Source organism: Melospiza georgiana, chromosome 7, assembly GCF_028018845.1.
Source record: "Melospiza georgiana isolate bMelGeo1 chromosome 7, bMelGeo1.pri, whole genome shotgun sequence".
Taxonomy (NCBI): Eukaryota; Metazoa; Chordata; class Aves; order Passeriformes; family Passerellidae; genus Melospiza; species Melospiza georgiana.
In genome coordinates, this window is record NC_080436.1 from 6,979,028 (window position 1) to 6,995,800 (window position 16,773).

At 43.3% G+C, this 16,773-nt stretch overlaps 1 protein-coding gene across 1 annotated transcript in view; it reads left to right on the forward strand.

Moving 5' to 3' along the window:
• The window catches only part of ERBB4 (erb-b2 receptor tyrosine kinase 4), a 466,745-nt gene that overhangs the window by 181,639 nt on the left and 268,333 nt on the right, over window positions 1–16,773 (forward strand). Inside the window, exon 3 of the mRNA XM_058028496.1 lies at window positions 8,652–8,838. Coding sequence (XP_057884479.1) covers window positions 8,652–8,838 — 187 coding nt within the window. The remainder of the gene's footprint in view (window positions 1–8,651; window positions 8,839–16,773) is intronic.

The window sequence follows — 16,773 nt, forward strand, 5'->3', positions numbered from 1 at the left end:
CATTTAAAAGTGGATGTTGCACATATGAAATAAACTGAAAGTGGGTTTTTAGGAAACTTATTTTCTTGGAAGAGGGAAGCAAAGCTCTCCAAAAATAAGCCAACTGCTTTTCCAGGATTGGACAGCCAGCTATTTGCTTCTTAGAAAAACGCAGCCTGAGAATGTTGAGCTGAAATTTGGCAAGGTTAACACATTTTCACTATGTGTAGTCAGTTCCTGTGTCCAGAAATAGAAACAGCCTTTTGCTGGCAGGAGTGGTGGGGCACCTTCACCTGCAGTTTAAATAGAAAAAATAGAAAAGTCCTGTTGTTCAGCTCCACCTCTGTACCACATCTCTGGGATGTTTAATTCATTCTGCATTATTCTAAAGAGTAGGAATTGCAACAGCCAGGAGCTCCTGTTGCTTCCACTGAAGAAATGTTAATAAATGCATTTAATTTACTTGTCTAACTATAGATTTTCCTGTAATTCATACCAACTGGCCTGGCTGTGTAATAGGAAAAAAGCAATCACAATATCTGATGTACAAAGCCTGTCACTCCCCATATATCAAATGAACAAATAAAGGTCCCTTGTTCCATTAAAAGACCACAAAACACTCCTGGGATCTTCACAGTCACCTTGCTTACTATGGAGTGTAATTCTGGACACCTGTTAGAGCTTGCACTGCATTTCTCATTGGTAGTCTGACTTCAGATCAGACACTTGACCTTCCAAACCCACCATGGGGAAGGCATCTTTCTTCACCTCTGCCTTTTGTTCCCTGTGTGTTTCATTCTGTTCAGCCACTGCCTCAGGTTGTAAGCTGGAGAACCTGGGAGAAACTGAGCATCCATCCTCCTCCTCCTCCCTTTCTTTCATTTTCTGCCCATTGGAAGACTTGGGAATGGATAGATGGGCTCCCTGTGCAGTCTCATGAGCCCGAGCACCAAGTAAGCAGACTGCTAAGACTTAGTTCAGCTTAGACATGAGCAAAAGCGTGAGGGGACTGTGAGGAATTCAATGCTGTTCTCTTCTTTGGTATGGAATGCCTTGTTCTGCCAAAATGAACACACCACCTTGGTTCAGCCCATTGCCATCTCAGGATGCCTGAGGCAGTGCAGGCCGTGGAAATGAGAAGTTGTGACAGCACAGCCCTCACATTGGCTTTGTCAGTGAAAGTGTCCCGAGACCCTTGGATGCACTCAGCTTCTCACGGGCTGTGCCTCTCGGAGGGAAATTGATAAAAAAGGATGTCTTTGCACATGGTTATTACTTACCTAAAATCCTTCCAGAGTGTTGATATTATTTAGTTTATGAAGTAGCAGTTTGTGCAATTTTACGTTGCCTGGAAAGAAACTGTGATTTACTCGATTTGAAGCTCCCAAAAGCAGAGAAAGCAAAAGGCATCAATCTGTGCTGCTGGAAATCCTGTAACTGGGCAGCTATAAGCTGATGTGCTTTGAGTGTCTGCAAAATGCAGCATCTACTGAACGGCCTGAGTGGTAAAGCATTTTGTAACAGCATAATGCTCTCATTGTAGTCTTTTCAATCTCATTTAGGACTAAGCTTTCCCCTGGGAGATGATACAATAAACTCTCCTGCAAACCACGCTGCAAATATGTTGAAGCCAATCAGGGAATACAGTGTAATGTCAAAAGTCTTACTGGCTGGCTAAATGTGTATCTTGCACAGCGTTCCTCAGGACAGACAGATGTTAGCTGTGAGGATGGGCTTGTTACAGAGTGCAGGCTTTGTCTAGGTCATAATGTGGCTCAACATAAACAGCTTGGGATTTATTGTGTGCTCTCAGCCAGCCTGGGCACCTCTAAGTTCTCAGCAGACACTTCTGGGGCACTTCTAAGCAGATATACAAACAGAGGAATTATGTTTGAGACTGGAAACATTGGGAAGACTCTCAGATACTGATGTAACCCTACTCAGTTTCTCTGTTCAGAGGATATTTTCAGCTGAAAAGTGGGCAGAGACACGTGGGGCAAGCTGACACCCGAGCTTCAGTTGAAAAAGTATTAGGCAGGCAGAATACTTGGGTACATCATTAGAAACTGTATTTCGAAATTTGAAAGCAAAAGGGTTGGGTTTTTTGGTTCTGTTATTTGTCTATTTCTACTTAATGTTCCCATTCCCACATTATTTTATTATTAGTTGGTTTTTCAAGTCCCAAATTGTTTTCTCATCGGTACTTTAAAAATTAGTCAAGGTACATATTTCAAAGGCTCCCCATGTTTTCACCCCTCACCTTTCATTCCAAATGCCAGATTTGGACACTGTCCTGCAGTTTAAAGGTTTCTGATATTTATTTTTCTTGCAAGACCTGCCTAGACCCTACTGTAATGTAAATTAGCTCAGATACCACCAAACTTCCCTCAGATCAGCAACAATGTGTTTCCTACATCAAGCTCATATAAATAAAGTAAATAAATAACTGCATAGCTAATCCTCCTATTTTAATGTATGAAAAGTCCCAGTCTTGGAATAATGCAATATAAAGACCAGCCATTCAGAAAACAGAGCTTTAGTTCAACAACTCCCCAGGTGGGTTCTGTAAATTATGCAGCAAAATCTGCACAAATTTCCAGTTGCCTTAAGAAAAGATGCATCTGACTAACTGCTGCTTTAGAGGGAATTGAGTGCTGTGTTCAGTTCAGTGATCTGCTGCTCAGGGTGTTTTGTAAGCATATTACCAAAGAAGACCAGATGTCTGTGAGGGAAAGAGTATGAGTTAAAGTTCCTACCAACTGACATAAGTAACTGAATCACAGTTCAATCCTGCAGCATGCAGCACTGCAAGTACAGCTCTTAACACCATTAAATCCAAGCCCTTCCTTTGCTGTTAATGCAAATTGAAAGACTAGCAGAAGATCCTCTTTCTTTATTAACCAATTTGAATAAAAACTGCATCTTTAGTGCTGTGGACAGTGATCTTTCTGCAGCTGCCAAGGCAGCTCTAGTTAGCATACACTGCTTGCTCCTGACCAGGCACTAGAAAAGGTTTTCTACAAGCTGTGTTCTGGTATTGATCAGTGTGATCAAACTTAAGGGATTTTTACTGCAGCTTGTATAGAGTACCTGGAAAACCACAGGTGCTCAGGAGGGCTCAACATCACAATTCCTTTCACAGGTGTTGACATAATTAAGGATGCAAGACACGAGCTTGTAGTGGGACAAAATTCCTTACAGGAATGCCATGTTAGCTCTGACAGACTCTAAAAGGGGTGTCCTCTCAGACAGGAGAAATGTCAGGGTGTGCCACAAATTTCTCATTTGAGAGAAGCTGGCAAAGGCTGGATCCTGTAAATACCTGAGCTGCTTTGAAAATCTCAGCTTCTTGCTCCTCAATGAGCAATGCATGGAACAGCTAATTGAGCTCCATAAATTGCTGTTTCCACATTTTGGTTGCTATTATTTCTCCCAGAGTTAGAATTGCAAGTGATGTAGCTGCTTAGAGACTACTTTATGGTTATTCAGTAAACATTACTTTTTTAATTGTGACAGTGACAGGTGTGTTGCATTGCATGGGCACAAATGTATGAAAAAAAATTACTTGATGGTTACCAACATGCTCACGAACATGCCCAAATGAATTTTTGAACTTATTTAAAGTTAGGCAGGTGTTGACTTTGCTGTATTGTGGGGTTTTTTTTTTCTTGTAATAAATTTTTTTTTCTCAAAATTTATCCAGTTGGGTGTTGGGAAGTTCTCACCAGATACAAATGCATAAAAAAGTGAAATGGGAGATACTCTGTTGAAGTCCACTGGAGATGTGAAAAGTTCTTTTTTTTTTAGAGTTTGTGAATTAAACGCACTTGTTCTTCAGGTGATCCTCTCCTCCTGCCCTTGTGTTTACTGATGCTTCCAAGCGAGATTGAAGTAGATCAAAATGTTCTAAGCTTTTATGGAAAAGGGGAAAAACACCCTAAAAGAGAATGAATTGTCAGTGGTCTCACAGGTGTGAGCTGACCCCTGTGGCGGGATTTTGTTGCTCTGATCAGCTGAGGCAACAGGGACATTACCAGATCAAGTTCAGCACTGGATAAATGTGTCTGCAGCTGAAATAAACCCCACAATAGAGTTCTCCTCAGTGCCTCTGCCAGAGCCCAGCCTTCCTGATGGATGTTAAGAAGCCTTGGTAGTGTTTATAAGAAACATCAGCTTCCCTAATCGTTCATTGATCTGTTGTTCTGGGCGGAATGATGAAGCTTTCGCTGTTATTTTGCTCTGCTTCACTCAGATTCACTTGATTTGAACCAAAGGACGATTTAAGATGGCAGGGCACAATTTTACTCTCATTTACTCCCAGCTGACAGGATAATTCTGGTTTTGCTGTTGGGAGCTTCAAGTGCTTCATCTGTGCTCAGCTAGTATTAGTTGTAATTAAGGGAATGGGCTGTCTAGAGCTCAGTTTTACAGTTCATCACCTGGAAAAGAATCTCCAAAAAGAACCCTTATGCTTTTGGTGTCATTTTGAGATTCTTCGTCACCCTCTGCAGGACTGCCCATCTTGAGGTGGACCCCTGGGGAGGGCAGAACCTTCACGGGCTCTGTTCTTATCTCAGGGTACCTATTTTTAGGTTTAAAAACCAAAAAAATGGCTATGTTTTATGTATAGTCTGTTAGGAGACTGGTTCATAGACTGACATGGCTGTTCCTGGGGTGCAAGACACTGCTGGACACAGGGACAGCAAACTCTGGAGTACAGGTCCTCATCTCCTGTGTGAAAATGGAGATAAAGGGCTTTTTTTCCTGGTAAATATATTAGAACTCTGTGGTTTGGTGTGTTTTTTAAGCAGCTTATGAGGCATTAGATATGTGAAGTGTGGGCACGGAGTTTGTGGTGATTGGGAGTGGGGCTGGCCCAGCCTCATCCCCAGTGGGCACAGCTGTGCAGGACAGGTGAATGCTGTTGAAGGGAACGAGCCATGGAGTGCCCAGGGGCACTGACCAACCACCAAAGGGAACAGAGGGCACACAGGTGCAGGGCATCAACAGCAGGGGATAAAAGGCTGGGCTGAAGAACAAGAGGAGCAGGTGCCTGAAGCCTTCTGAAGAGGTGGGGTGTTATTCTGTATGGGTTGAAGCTTTCTGAAATTTTATTTTGATGCTCTGTGTATGGTGGCCCTTTCAACTGTGATAGTCAAGGATCAGTACTTTTTCCTCCCCTGACACTCCTTTTATTTCTGCTGGAAGATCATCTTTACCCAGGGGCTGATGCTTGATAGTCTCAGTTCCATTTTTGTTTTTCCTGAGGGACAAACTCATGAGAAATATCTTTTTTGCAAGTGCTTGCAAGCCCCAGCAGGAGAATCAGACTGGGAGATGGCACTCAGTATTATGAGCTATTCCACCTTCTTGGGAACACAGATGGAAGCTGTAATGAAGCAGCTCAAACAGAGCATTAGCATAGCTGTGTCCAGAATACCTGCTCAGGAAAGTGTCCAGCCTTGAATTCAAGGGATGAGAAGTTCAAACCATGCCTGACCTTGGCATGAGGTGCAGGGGAGGAGATCTGGCATGAGGATTGGCGAGTCAGAAGCCAACAGGCATCTTTGCAGTGAGTTCCAAGTGGGCAGGTGTCCATTTTCAGTCTGAGTCATGTTAAAACTTGCAGTGCCTGGCCAAGTGACAGTGTTGGCCTGGAGTGGCCAAAAATTGAAATGCCTTCTGCCTTCCCAGTACATTTTTTTTCAAGATGGACCAGTCAGAAACCATGCTGAAAACCTGCTTATTGTTCTGCAGTTTTCATTCCTATTTGAATTTAAACCCAAAATGAAATCCCATCTTAATATATCAGACTACTAGATTTGGTTGGTCAGGTGGTTGTTTCCTAGGAAATGAAAAACTCTTTGGATTTATTTTCATAATTTTATATTGTAAGCATGAACATGGCAGTGTTACCAGCAATTAAATGTGTGTTGCAATATGGTGGAAGCCATGGAACTGCAAAGAACCTTCTGGTTTGTCAAAATACTTGCCATACTTTGTCATTTCAGCTGGTCAAGCCAAACAAAGTGCAGGGCTTCTGAGGCAGCTCACAATTATCAGCAACAGGACTTTGTCATTTTCTCTGATGGGCTATTGCTTTATTTTGGACTTTTTTTGGCTTTTTTTCTCCCCCATGTTTGGAATGAAGATTTCCTGCTCTGTGTGCATGCGGCATTTCAGTCCTGTGCTGAATTGCAGCCCTTTCAGGTGGAGTTGCTGCTTGGCAGTAAGACATATCCTAAAAATAGAAAATGTGCTTGTAAGTGACAACAATTGGCAGGGAGGACCTGTTCAGATGCAATTTTGGAACTGCTTTTAATTTTTTCCACTCAATTCCAAGTTAAACATCCATTTAAATTAATTAGAGCAATCACAGTGTCCCTAGAATATCAGTGGAGAAGCTGAAGCTGTAAGTGTAATTTAAGTATTTCCTGAATTCCGAGGAGATGCTAAAAAAGGCAGCTTAAAGACATTTTGCATATGATGAAAAGCAAATTCCTGACCAAACTGGCTAAGCTCAAATGTCTGAAGGCAAAGAGCTATCATGAAAGTGCTGTAAAACTTCTGATTATAATGGAATCGGTGTCCCAGGGTATAATGCAGCTCTACATTTAATACCTAGCTGCTGAACCCTACTTCTCAGCCTGCCTCCACTGGCTGGGTTCTCATCAGAGTCCTGTCAGGACTGTGGGCTTTGTTTGGATGCCAAGCCAGTCTGGAAATGGCTTTTTCAGCAGCTTCAGCTGAGTACAGATGCTTGACTTCCGAAGGACAGCTAGTGCCTAGATTTTGTAGCCTAGAAATTATTCCTTATGTACACTGCCACACGTATTAATAACCTTGCAGGCTTTTATAAACCTAATTAAAAGGCTTGTGCACACTTTAATGTGAAATCACGGCAAAGCGCTGAAGCAGCAAAGCAGGATCCTGTCCTTGGTGCTGCAAATCCATTGCTGCCTTTCTTTATTAATGATACATACAGGACAGGTTGCATTCTGTGCCTGCTGTTGCTTGTCAGGTTGTTTTCATTACAGTATTGACTGGAGTCCCCCTCATGTTGGCTGTAGTCTGGGCACGTTACTCTGAGCAGGATTTTTCTTTCAGTGTTTTGTTGAAGGTATTGACTTTGCCAAAGGGAAGGAAGAAGTGAGTGCAGCCACTTAAGCACACAAGTAGTGGTATCAATTCCCATCCATTAAAATATGCACATGCACACAAACACACCACTCTGTGCAGTGGTTGCAGGCACGGGGTGAGGTGAGCTCTGAAAAACAGACTCAAGAGACTCTCTCCAATATGGAGATTGTGTTCCCAGGGTCTGGCTAGGAGCATCCTTCAGCCTGTGCCAAGTCCTGCTGAGGATGGTGGGGTCGTTGTGAGTGTTGAAATGACATTTTTCAAAGGCATTTGTGTATTTCTAGGCCATTTCTCTCAATTCCTTAGAATGAACTTTATTTTATAAGGGAGTGTATTTCTCTGGGTTTGGGCGTTCTAACAACAACTTAGTTCTTTTAGTCTTTTGGACTTTGAAAAAGTTTTTCTGGTTATTGGGTTTGGGGTGTTTTTTCCCTTTCCAGCCCAGGCAATCAATTCCCAAATATGAGCAGGAGGGTTATTGAGCAGTACGTGTAGAGCCAGCAAAGATTTCAGCCAACTCAAAGGTGCAGCAATCATTTTGCTAAAGTTTAGGGTTGTAGTTTGGATCCAAAACTGGAATATATGGGTGTGGATGTTTCCAGCACTGCCAGATGAAACTTGGAGATGAATCTTTGCAAATGTTCAGTGATCAGTTCCATTTTAGAGGAACACAAAATGGGTGTTAGTACAGATATGTGTTATCTTTGTTTTCTCTCCCAAACCAGCCCCTCTGTCTCCCATCTATTCCTGTTCGATGGTGAGCTCTTCCAGAGGTGTTTTCCATGTTATGTCCCTACTGCCCCACCCTGAAATACACTGTACAACACAGAGTTATTTGCAGGCAGACAGTCCCATCTGAACTGTGGCATCGCCCCAGAGGATTCTGTTTGTGTACTGCAAGAGCCTTTGACATGCTATCTCCTTTGAGTTGTGCAAAGTCATCCTTATGTGAATCCTTAATTGGACATAATCCTTAATAGGACATGAAACAACATGAGTGCACGCACTGCTGCTCTCATGGTGAAAAAAGGGAAGTTTGTTTTCTGACTCCAACGTTTATAGATTTCCAAAAGTGACAATGAAAGTGCCACCTCTCCAATGACACTGGACAAACCAACAGTCCATCAAATTTCCCCTCCTTCACAAAAGAATGTAAAATAATAAGTTATTTACAGAAAGTGTGTGAGAAAGTTCGTTACAAGAATGTAAGCATCAGAAGGCTTAGAAAGTCTTAAAAAATCAGTGCAACACCTTAATACCTTACAGTGAATTTCTGTTCATTTCAATAAACTGATGAAAATGGCTACCTATTTATTTTCTACCTTTTAAACAACTGCTTCCAAGTAAACTCACTAAAATTAAAACAGGAATGTGCTTGAATTCATTAAGTTGAAACAGAATTTGTTTTTCAGACTATTTGGTTTCTTTTGTCTTGGGTAGTAGCACCTTGTCCTAAGGCATCCACTGAGTGGGAAATTGAGGACAATTGAAGATGGGCCATGCCTGATGTTTGTTTCATTTGTGCCTTTCAGTCTATCCGAGAGGTCACGGGCTATGTGCTGGTGGCCCTGAACCAGTTTGAGTACCTGCCCCTGGAGAACCTGCGCATCGTGCGTGGGACCAAGCTCTACGAGGAGAGATACGCTCTGGCCATATTCCTTAACTACAGGAAGGATGGCAACTTTGGACTCAGGGAACTTGGCTTGAGGAACCTGACAGGTAAGTGAAACTTGGAAATTGGTGGATTATTTGCAAGGAAAAAAATGAGCTTGTTGAGTATTTGCCTGCTGCCATCAGTCACTTGCATTCTTCAGGAGACTAAGATACCACAGCCTGGCGGTTGTGTGTTCATTTGTTTTTTTGATTCACAAAAGTGCTTCTCTCCATAATGATCCATGAGAGTCATGGCAAGAGCATATTTGAAACAAAAACAGTTGTTGAACAAATAGTTCACAGTTCGTTGTGTTGATATCACGAGTATATTGGTGATCTTTGATTATTGCACATGAGTTCGTTCAGATGCTGGCTATTTTCTGCCAAGTTACCTTAGCTTTAGCATCCCCTGTGCCTCTGTATCTTTGGTTTATTTAATTGTATAATTCCCTTTTCTAAGCAAAAATAGTGCATTACATTTAGTGAGAAAAGTGCTTTTTTTTTTTGAGACAAAAATATAAGCCAAGCCCACAGCTTCATATTTACTGGTAAATTCAGGGCTGGATCATGCTGAGGGTAGATCAACCATTCATTTCCTCTGTCTGAGGATCCAGAGTCAGTGATCTGGGAGATTAAAACTTGCTAAATATCAATGGACTGTAACTTAATAAAGAGCAGGCAGTGGCTCTTGGGGAATTTGCTGGAAGTATTTTATTTATACCTGGTCCCTCATCAACTATGATAATTTCTACCCTAAACTTTGGTAATTTTGATGTGGCCTTGTATCTGCTAGTGGCTGAAAGCTGACTGAAAATCACTGACCTGAACTGGCTGTGGAGACTGAACCTCAGTATGGAGAGATGGGAACCTTCTGAGCTATATTTAGTCTCCCTTCCCTCTCTGCTTCTTTTGTCTGTCAGTATTCAGAGTAGCATGAGTGCTTACAGTTCCCTGTTCAGCTTCACCAGACTTTTAAAAACAGGAGGGAAAAGAAGGCCTGAAATATTTTAAAAAATAAACCAATTTTGGATGACTCTGATTAGGCTCTTTCCTCCGGTCATATTTTTGACAATTTTCTTTACTGAGACCATCATGCCAATATCAGAGTGCTTCCCAAATGTCTCTAAATCCCTGCCATCTACTACTCTTCACTCTGTCACTGTCATAATGCAATTTTTTCCTCCTCTGTTCCCATATTTCTTCCCACCTTCTGAGTTCATTGTGACTGTCTATGCCTTCACATCATACAGAACCACAGCATTGGGTGATAACAGCATTATCTCTTTCTTGTAAATGTTTTCTGGTCTTTGAGTCTCAAAATGCCTTGTAAAGACATTAGGTTGGGTGAAACTGAGAGAGGTGAGGTCAAGGCCAGAAAACTATGGAATTCTTTCCTCTTGGGTCTAAGGTTGTTCTGCCAGGTGAGGGTTTTACTCCTAGAGCTTGTTTAGCCATGCCTTTGCTGCTCAGTAGGGTAAAAATCTTATCTTGTAGGCTTCTGCTCCAATTCTGGTCTCGAACCAACTTCCCTGTGCTATTTGGCAGTTCCTCAGGCTCCAGAGATGCCCTCTGGGAGCTGCTGTGATGTGACAAACACAGCACCTAAACTGCCCAGCAAGTGGTTTCATTTTCTTTTGAGGGGTCTGAAGAAAACTGGCCTGTGAATCTCTCCCAACATGAGATGATCACAGCCACTTCTTCTGATTTAGGTGTTTACAAAGCCTCTGTTGGGATTATTTGACTCAAAATGAATCGTTGTCTTCTGCAAGAAAAGTGCCCTAATAACACCAGCTTGTCTCCATGGAGCACTTAAAATAGCTGCTGGGTGCTGAAAGTGAGCCAGTGTGTGCTTGAAAATACTCTTAATGTTTTCTAGCTGCCATGGCAGGCCTCACGAGTCTCTCCACAGCTGTTCTCTGACCAGTTTGTGCACTGGTGAAGATGCACTGCGCTATTTTAACCCACAACCCCTCTCTTGTTGCTCATGCTCTTCCAGAGCATTAATCCTTCATTAATTTTCCTGACACATCCTCAGCACTGGTATCTGCATAAATATACCTGGTGGATGTGGGAGTTGGTGGTGTTGCAAGGCAGTGATGGATCAGCAGTATCTGAAGGTATTCTTCAGTTTTACCCCAGAAACCACGGGTGAGCTGCTAAACTGAAGAGGAGGCAGCCCCCATGGGCTCACATTCTTCAAGTCCACTGCAGATTTGAAGAGACTGCCTTTGAGTCGTGCATCTCTTCCACTTGAGTAAAATACTACATGGCTCTTGTCTTGCATGTGAAGCATTGTCATTCCAGGGCTTATGCCTTGTTCACCAGAGTCTGGGAAATTCTGTTTTTATTCGTGCAGTGCTGGATGATAGGCTCCTGAGGGTATTTCTGCCTAGTACTCTACAGTGTACAAACACAAGCCCTACTCCCTGTGTTAAATAAATGAGGAAGCTGCTCTCACCTGCAGCTTCTCCTCAGACACAGAGTTTCAGCCTCCTGTGCTGTACCACTGCAGTATTTTCTGTGTTGTTAACAGCTGTGTTTTTATTGCCAGATATGTCTATCAAGTTTTTATATTTAAATGTAACTTTAAAAGCTTGAATTTCTTCCCTTGCACTATAAAAAAATGACAGCTGTGAAGGCAGTTAGTTTTATCTCACACAGAAAACATGATCCAATTCTCACTCATAATGTCTGTCAAACCACAAGAGAGTTTTGTTTGTATAGCTTAGCCCAGGACTATGTCCTAAAATGCGTGTGACACTTGCAAAAAATCTTAGCTATAAAAATCCTGTTCTCACTTTTTACAAAAACTTAGTCAATGGTTCCACAAATGTGTCAAAACTGAACTGACACTGAACTAATGAAGTGGCTGCTGCCATCTCAGCTGGACTCATCTCAGTGTGCAGATTCAGCTGCCAAATAGCCTCACAGTGAAAAGGAGGGTTTGACATCCTGGCTGTGATCTTCAGCCTGAGAGGAGCTGAGTAGGTGGTGCTGAGGGAGAAGCTTATGTGTGCCAGCTTATCCCAGCCCTTGCCCAGGAGCCACTGCAGGTCAGCAGGCACTCAGCCTCAGCTTACCCAGGGAAAGGGCACCATTGGTGCTATGTTTGCAGCACTCCAAACAGAGAGGAAACCTGCTGGCTGCATCCCATTACTGCCTGAGAGGGGAAAGAGGGATAACTCACAGGTGCCAGAACCATTTAGGAAGTGTCTTCGTTTGAAAAGACAGGTGTCTGCTAAGGAAGGTGGGAGCCTCCCCTGAAATGTAAAATGTAAACCCCCTCCCTCCCAATGACCATAAATTTGAAATTAAGGGGCTCTCTGGCAAAGATATGGGAGTAGGAATAACAGTTCTTCATAAGGAAAAATAAAAATGCAGTAATACAAAACAACACTGAGAGAGTCAGAACAGGCCCTGCCCCCCTGTGTGTCAGGGTGGTGGCACAGTCCCATCCCGTGGTGGCTCAGCCCTCCTGCAGTGCCAGCTGTGGTTCTGCTGGAGCAGGGATCCTGCACAAGGGGGGAGATTTCCTCTGAAGGTCCAGGGGTGCTGGAGATGGGCCTGGGCTCCCTCTGGGAATGCAGGGGAGGAGAAAGCTGCTCCTCTGGGAATGCAGGGGAGAAGAAAGCTGCTCCTCTGGGAATGCAGTGGGCAAAGGCTGCTGTGCTGTTCCAAACCTCAGATTGTATCCAGGTAGGAATGCTTGGCTCCTCCCCTGGGCAGGGCATCTCCCAGTGGGATGATGGAATTTGATCAGCCATGCAGGGACACTCACTGGCCATGGACAGCAGAGATCTCCTGGAGGGAGGATGGGTTGTGGGAGAGATAAAGAAAACTGCCCAAAGAACAGAAGAGAACTGCCCCACCTCTGACAGATGGCAAATAGAATACACAGCCCAAAACCATATCTTACAACCTAGGAGAGAAGTATCCCATATTTCCCTCTGTGAAGATGAATAAGAGAGCTCTACAGCAAGTTATGTTGTCTTTGAGCAGTGACAACCTCATCTTCCCTATTTGCCTTGGGGACAAAAGGGTCTGTGCATCCCTTGAATTCTTTGGATATATTAGAATGAGGTGGATTTAGCAGTGATAAGTGCAATAACAGAAAAAACAAACCCACAGCAAAAGATTTACGTGTTTTCACTGTTTTTTTTCAGGAATGCAGATAAATTGAATGATAAATTAAGATAACTGAGGCTCATGTGAGAAATAGATATTGCAGGTTAAATTATTTGATCAGCAATAGCCAAATAAAGGAAATCTAATTTTATGAGAAGAAGAATCATTAGAAAAGGACCATTTGTCCTTGTGTAGAAAGTGAATTTTGCAAAACTGCAAATTTCCCCTTCAACAGATGTTTGTAATTGATTTTCTACCTTTTAATTTTTGATTAAATTTGGTTTTTATTTTTCTGTAGAGCAAAATTTTCATGTTTGGTGGTTATAGTATTCCCCCCCACAGGAAACTGAAAATGCTAAATGGTACTTTGGAGTAGCATCACTCCTTGAAAAGGTTGCTTTTCTAGCAGTTTTTTGTCTTTTTTTCCTTTAACAAACTCATTTACTGTAGTTATAATGCAGCTCAGTCAGGTTGGAGGGAAGGGCATGGGAGGAGTCAAGTTTTGTTCGCTGTGCCTCTTTTGGACCTAAAATTCTTTTGGAAATCCTGCTTGGATGTCCACACAGGACATGTGATGGCACATTTTTGTGGCATGGATTAAGGCCATCCCCTTTTTTTTGCCTTGACCACAAAGCCCTTTCCTCAGAGGACATGCAGGAGCCAGTCCTGGTGTCCAGGGTGCCTGTGTGTGACACCCACTGGCTGCTTGTGGCACGTTCCCACATTCCTTAATCGGGATGAGCTGGGAAGAAAGCCATGTGTAACTTGCCTCAGGCTGGCTGTGCAACAGGTGGGGGAGGCATCACATCTGTAACCTCGGAGAGGGGTTGCTAGGATACATGGAGGTGTGAGGAATTGGTTTAAAAATCCCTGCGGTCCCCTTGCGTGCGGGGCTGTGCTGCTGCAGGAGTGCTCTGTAGGAGAAGCTGCAGCATCTCTGTGGCTGCCCAGGCTGCTCCTCTCCTGGATCCTGGCACAGCTGTGTGGCTGGCCAGTGGGGAGGAGTAGAGGGAGGAACATCTCCCTTCCCAAGGGAAGTGTGGCTGTGCACGATTCTCTGTGGGCTACTGATGCCCCAGGTTTTAGCTTTTATATTTCTCAGATTCTGTGCTGCTTTAGTGTGTAGTTCTGGGCTTCATATTTAGGGCATGGTGAGCTCCCTTCATAGGGTATGGAGACAAAACAATTCCTTCTCTAGCTGGGGACCAAGGACAAATGGTCCAAATCTCAGGCCCAAGAGCATAAACAATGGTGGGCTGAACAGAGAAAAACAAGAAGGATGGGACTTTATAACCTAAAGCTACTGGACAATTAACTCCAATATGCAAATGGACCAGAACTTACAAAAGTGAGAGATCTGTGACCAGTTGTCCATTTTATGACCATTTTGGTTCATCTTGGGTGCAGCCCTGGCTGGGCTCTTGTGCTGCCCAAGGTGGATCCATTGAGGCCTTTTAGTAAATCCCTGCTTTATTCTTTAGCTCCATCTAGTCTCTGTTCTGGGTCAGCCTTCACAAGGCATCAGCACCACAGACCTCAGGGACATGCAGAGAACCAGCCCTGAGTCCCCCTTGCTCATCCTGTCCCTATGGAGAGAGGGAATGAGGCTTGTGGCTGCCCCCAGGCTCAGAAATACAAGTGTGCCTGCTACAGCATGTCTGTCTTTTCTCCCCCTGTTAGACTCTTTGCCAAGGAAAAAACCAAACATCCTTTTCCAGCTGCTACTCTCCTCAGCCATCACAGGTGTGATGTGACAGCTGGGAGAGCCCAGGACCCATCCCTGGTGGCAGTGGGAGCACGGGCTCAGGCTGCTCCCTGCCACTTGGCATCAATGCCTGGGAATGCTTCCAGCCTCTCCTCAGCTGCAGATGTGGCTCTGAGGAATCCCAGATAAGGGACCTGCAGGCTGAGGAGCAACTGCCTCCAGCTGGCAGAAAATTGCTCTCAGGTCTTAGCAAGGCAAAAACCTGTGTTTTATATGGCCAGAAATAAATACTGATTTTGAGCCTTGTGAGATTTGTATTCGTGAGTTGATTTTGCCCAGTAACAAAGGTGGGACATTGGTTTTTAAATTTCAGCAAGGCTAGAATTTTGTGCAGTGTCCCTGAAGGGTTTGGATATGCATTTTTCATGCTAAGTAGTATAACTAATGTCTGTAGTTCTTTTCAACTCATTGATCAACAAATTATGCTCAGTTTTCTCTATTTCAGAGCACTTCACTGTTTTCAAATCTGTTTGTATTGTCAGAAATGTGCAGCCTTGTTTGGAATGATACGGCAAGGATTTAAGCAAAAAGCTCATCCAAAGAATGATCTACTGGTAAATGTTTTTAACTGGAAATTCAAAGGATTCCCCATGTGTGCTGGTATTCCCCTTCCCCCCAATGCTTTCACATGAACTAACAGTCACAATCTACTGCAAATGGTCTAAACCAGTTTATTGAAAGTAATGCACAGAATAATTGACATGAGCCAGTGCTGTCATGCAGCAGGATAACCTCATGTCACACAGCCTCTTCTGCAATAAAACAGGGTTTAAAATCAAGGGGAAGTGAAATGAGGCCTAATCCTTATCTGGTGTAAATTGGCTTACTTGCTTTGACTTTGTAATGAACTGAAATTTAAATTGCCGTTTACTTCCTTCAGTGGATAATTGAATTCATACTTTAATTTATAAGTTAACTAGTGCCTAACATCCACTTAAGACCTTTTAAGGATGTTGTGTAGAGGGTGCTCTGCCAGGATTAATACCAGCTAATGACAGCTGACTCAGGGCATGTCTGCCCTGGGAGCTCTGGCCAGGGATCCTTGAGCCAGCATCCAGCTTGGCTGGCTTTGGGAATGGTGTTGACCACACCTGTCCTTGCTCCGAATAACCCAGCAGATCATTCCTGCTTAACTATGCTCTCTGCAAACAGAAACGCCTTTCCCTGGTTTTTCAGGGTCTTAATTATGTGGCTGCTGGCTAAAGAAGGGTCTCTGCAGGTAAAGACTTGGGTCTAGGGTAGATGGAGGAAATCCTTCCTAGCCCTGCAGTAATCTCCACATCTGCTGCTTTATTTTGTGAATCACACCACTTCTACAACAGAGCAAATAATGCTTGCCTGCTTTAATTAGACCAATTTTGAGGGTGTCATTGAAAATGCTATTTAGAGAGGATTTGGTTACGTGTGGGATTCAACTTTAACACTGTCAAATGTTAGTTTAAATGTCATTAAAAAATGCATCCAGGTATGTTGCCATTGTTACCTGATAATGCCATGTAAAATAATAACACCACTCCTTCTATTTTTTCCATGGCAATTTCTCTCTTTCACCTCTCTGCAGTAGTTCTATCTGTGCATTTTTCAATTATGAAGCAAGAAATTCTCCCAGTTCTGGAGGTGTGAAACACCCTTTAGCTTTCTGGAAATGTGGGCAATCAAGATAAATCCAGTAATACTGAAGCCTTGTGGTAATGGAGTGGCTGTGCCTGGCTTCTGTGACTCGAGAGCTTCAGCAGCATGAGGATTTCTGTGTCTGCATGCTTCACAGGGAGTTAAACATCTGAACAGAGTAATCCCTCCATTTCAATCACACGGGTCAGGAATGGGAGACATTTCAAAATATCCAACTTTGGCAGACAGATCTGTGCTGAGCTGCACTATAACTTCAGTAAAGTGCAGTAAGCCTTACAGTTGGGAAGGATCTTACAGTTTATAGTGACAGCACTGCTGAACAAATAGATATCCCAGCCTCCCACCAGCTTGGGAAAGAGAGGAACAGCTGGGTTGTTCTCCCCAGCCTAGGCTAAGTCTTGACTAGGTGTTCTAGACATTTTAATCCTTGCTGCTCCAGTAGTATATTTTCTTCAAATGAATGAAAGAAGCATCACTTT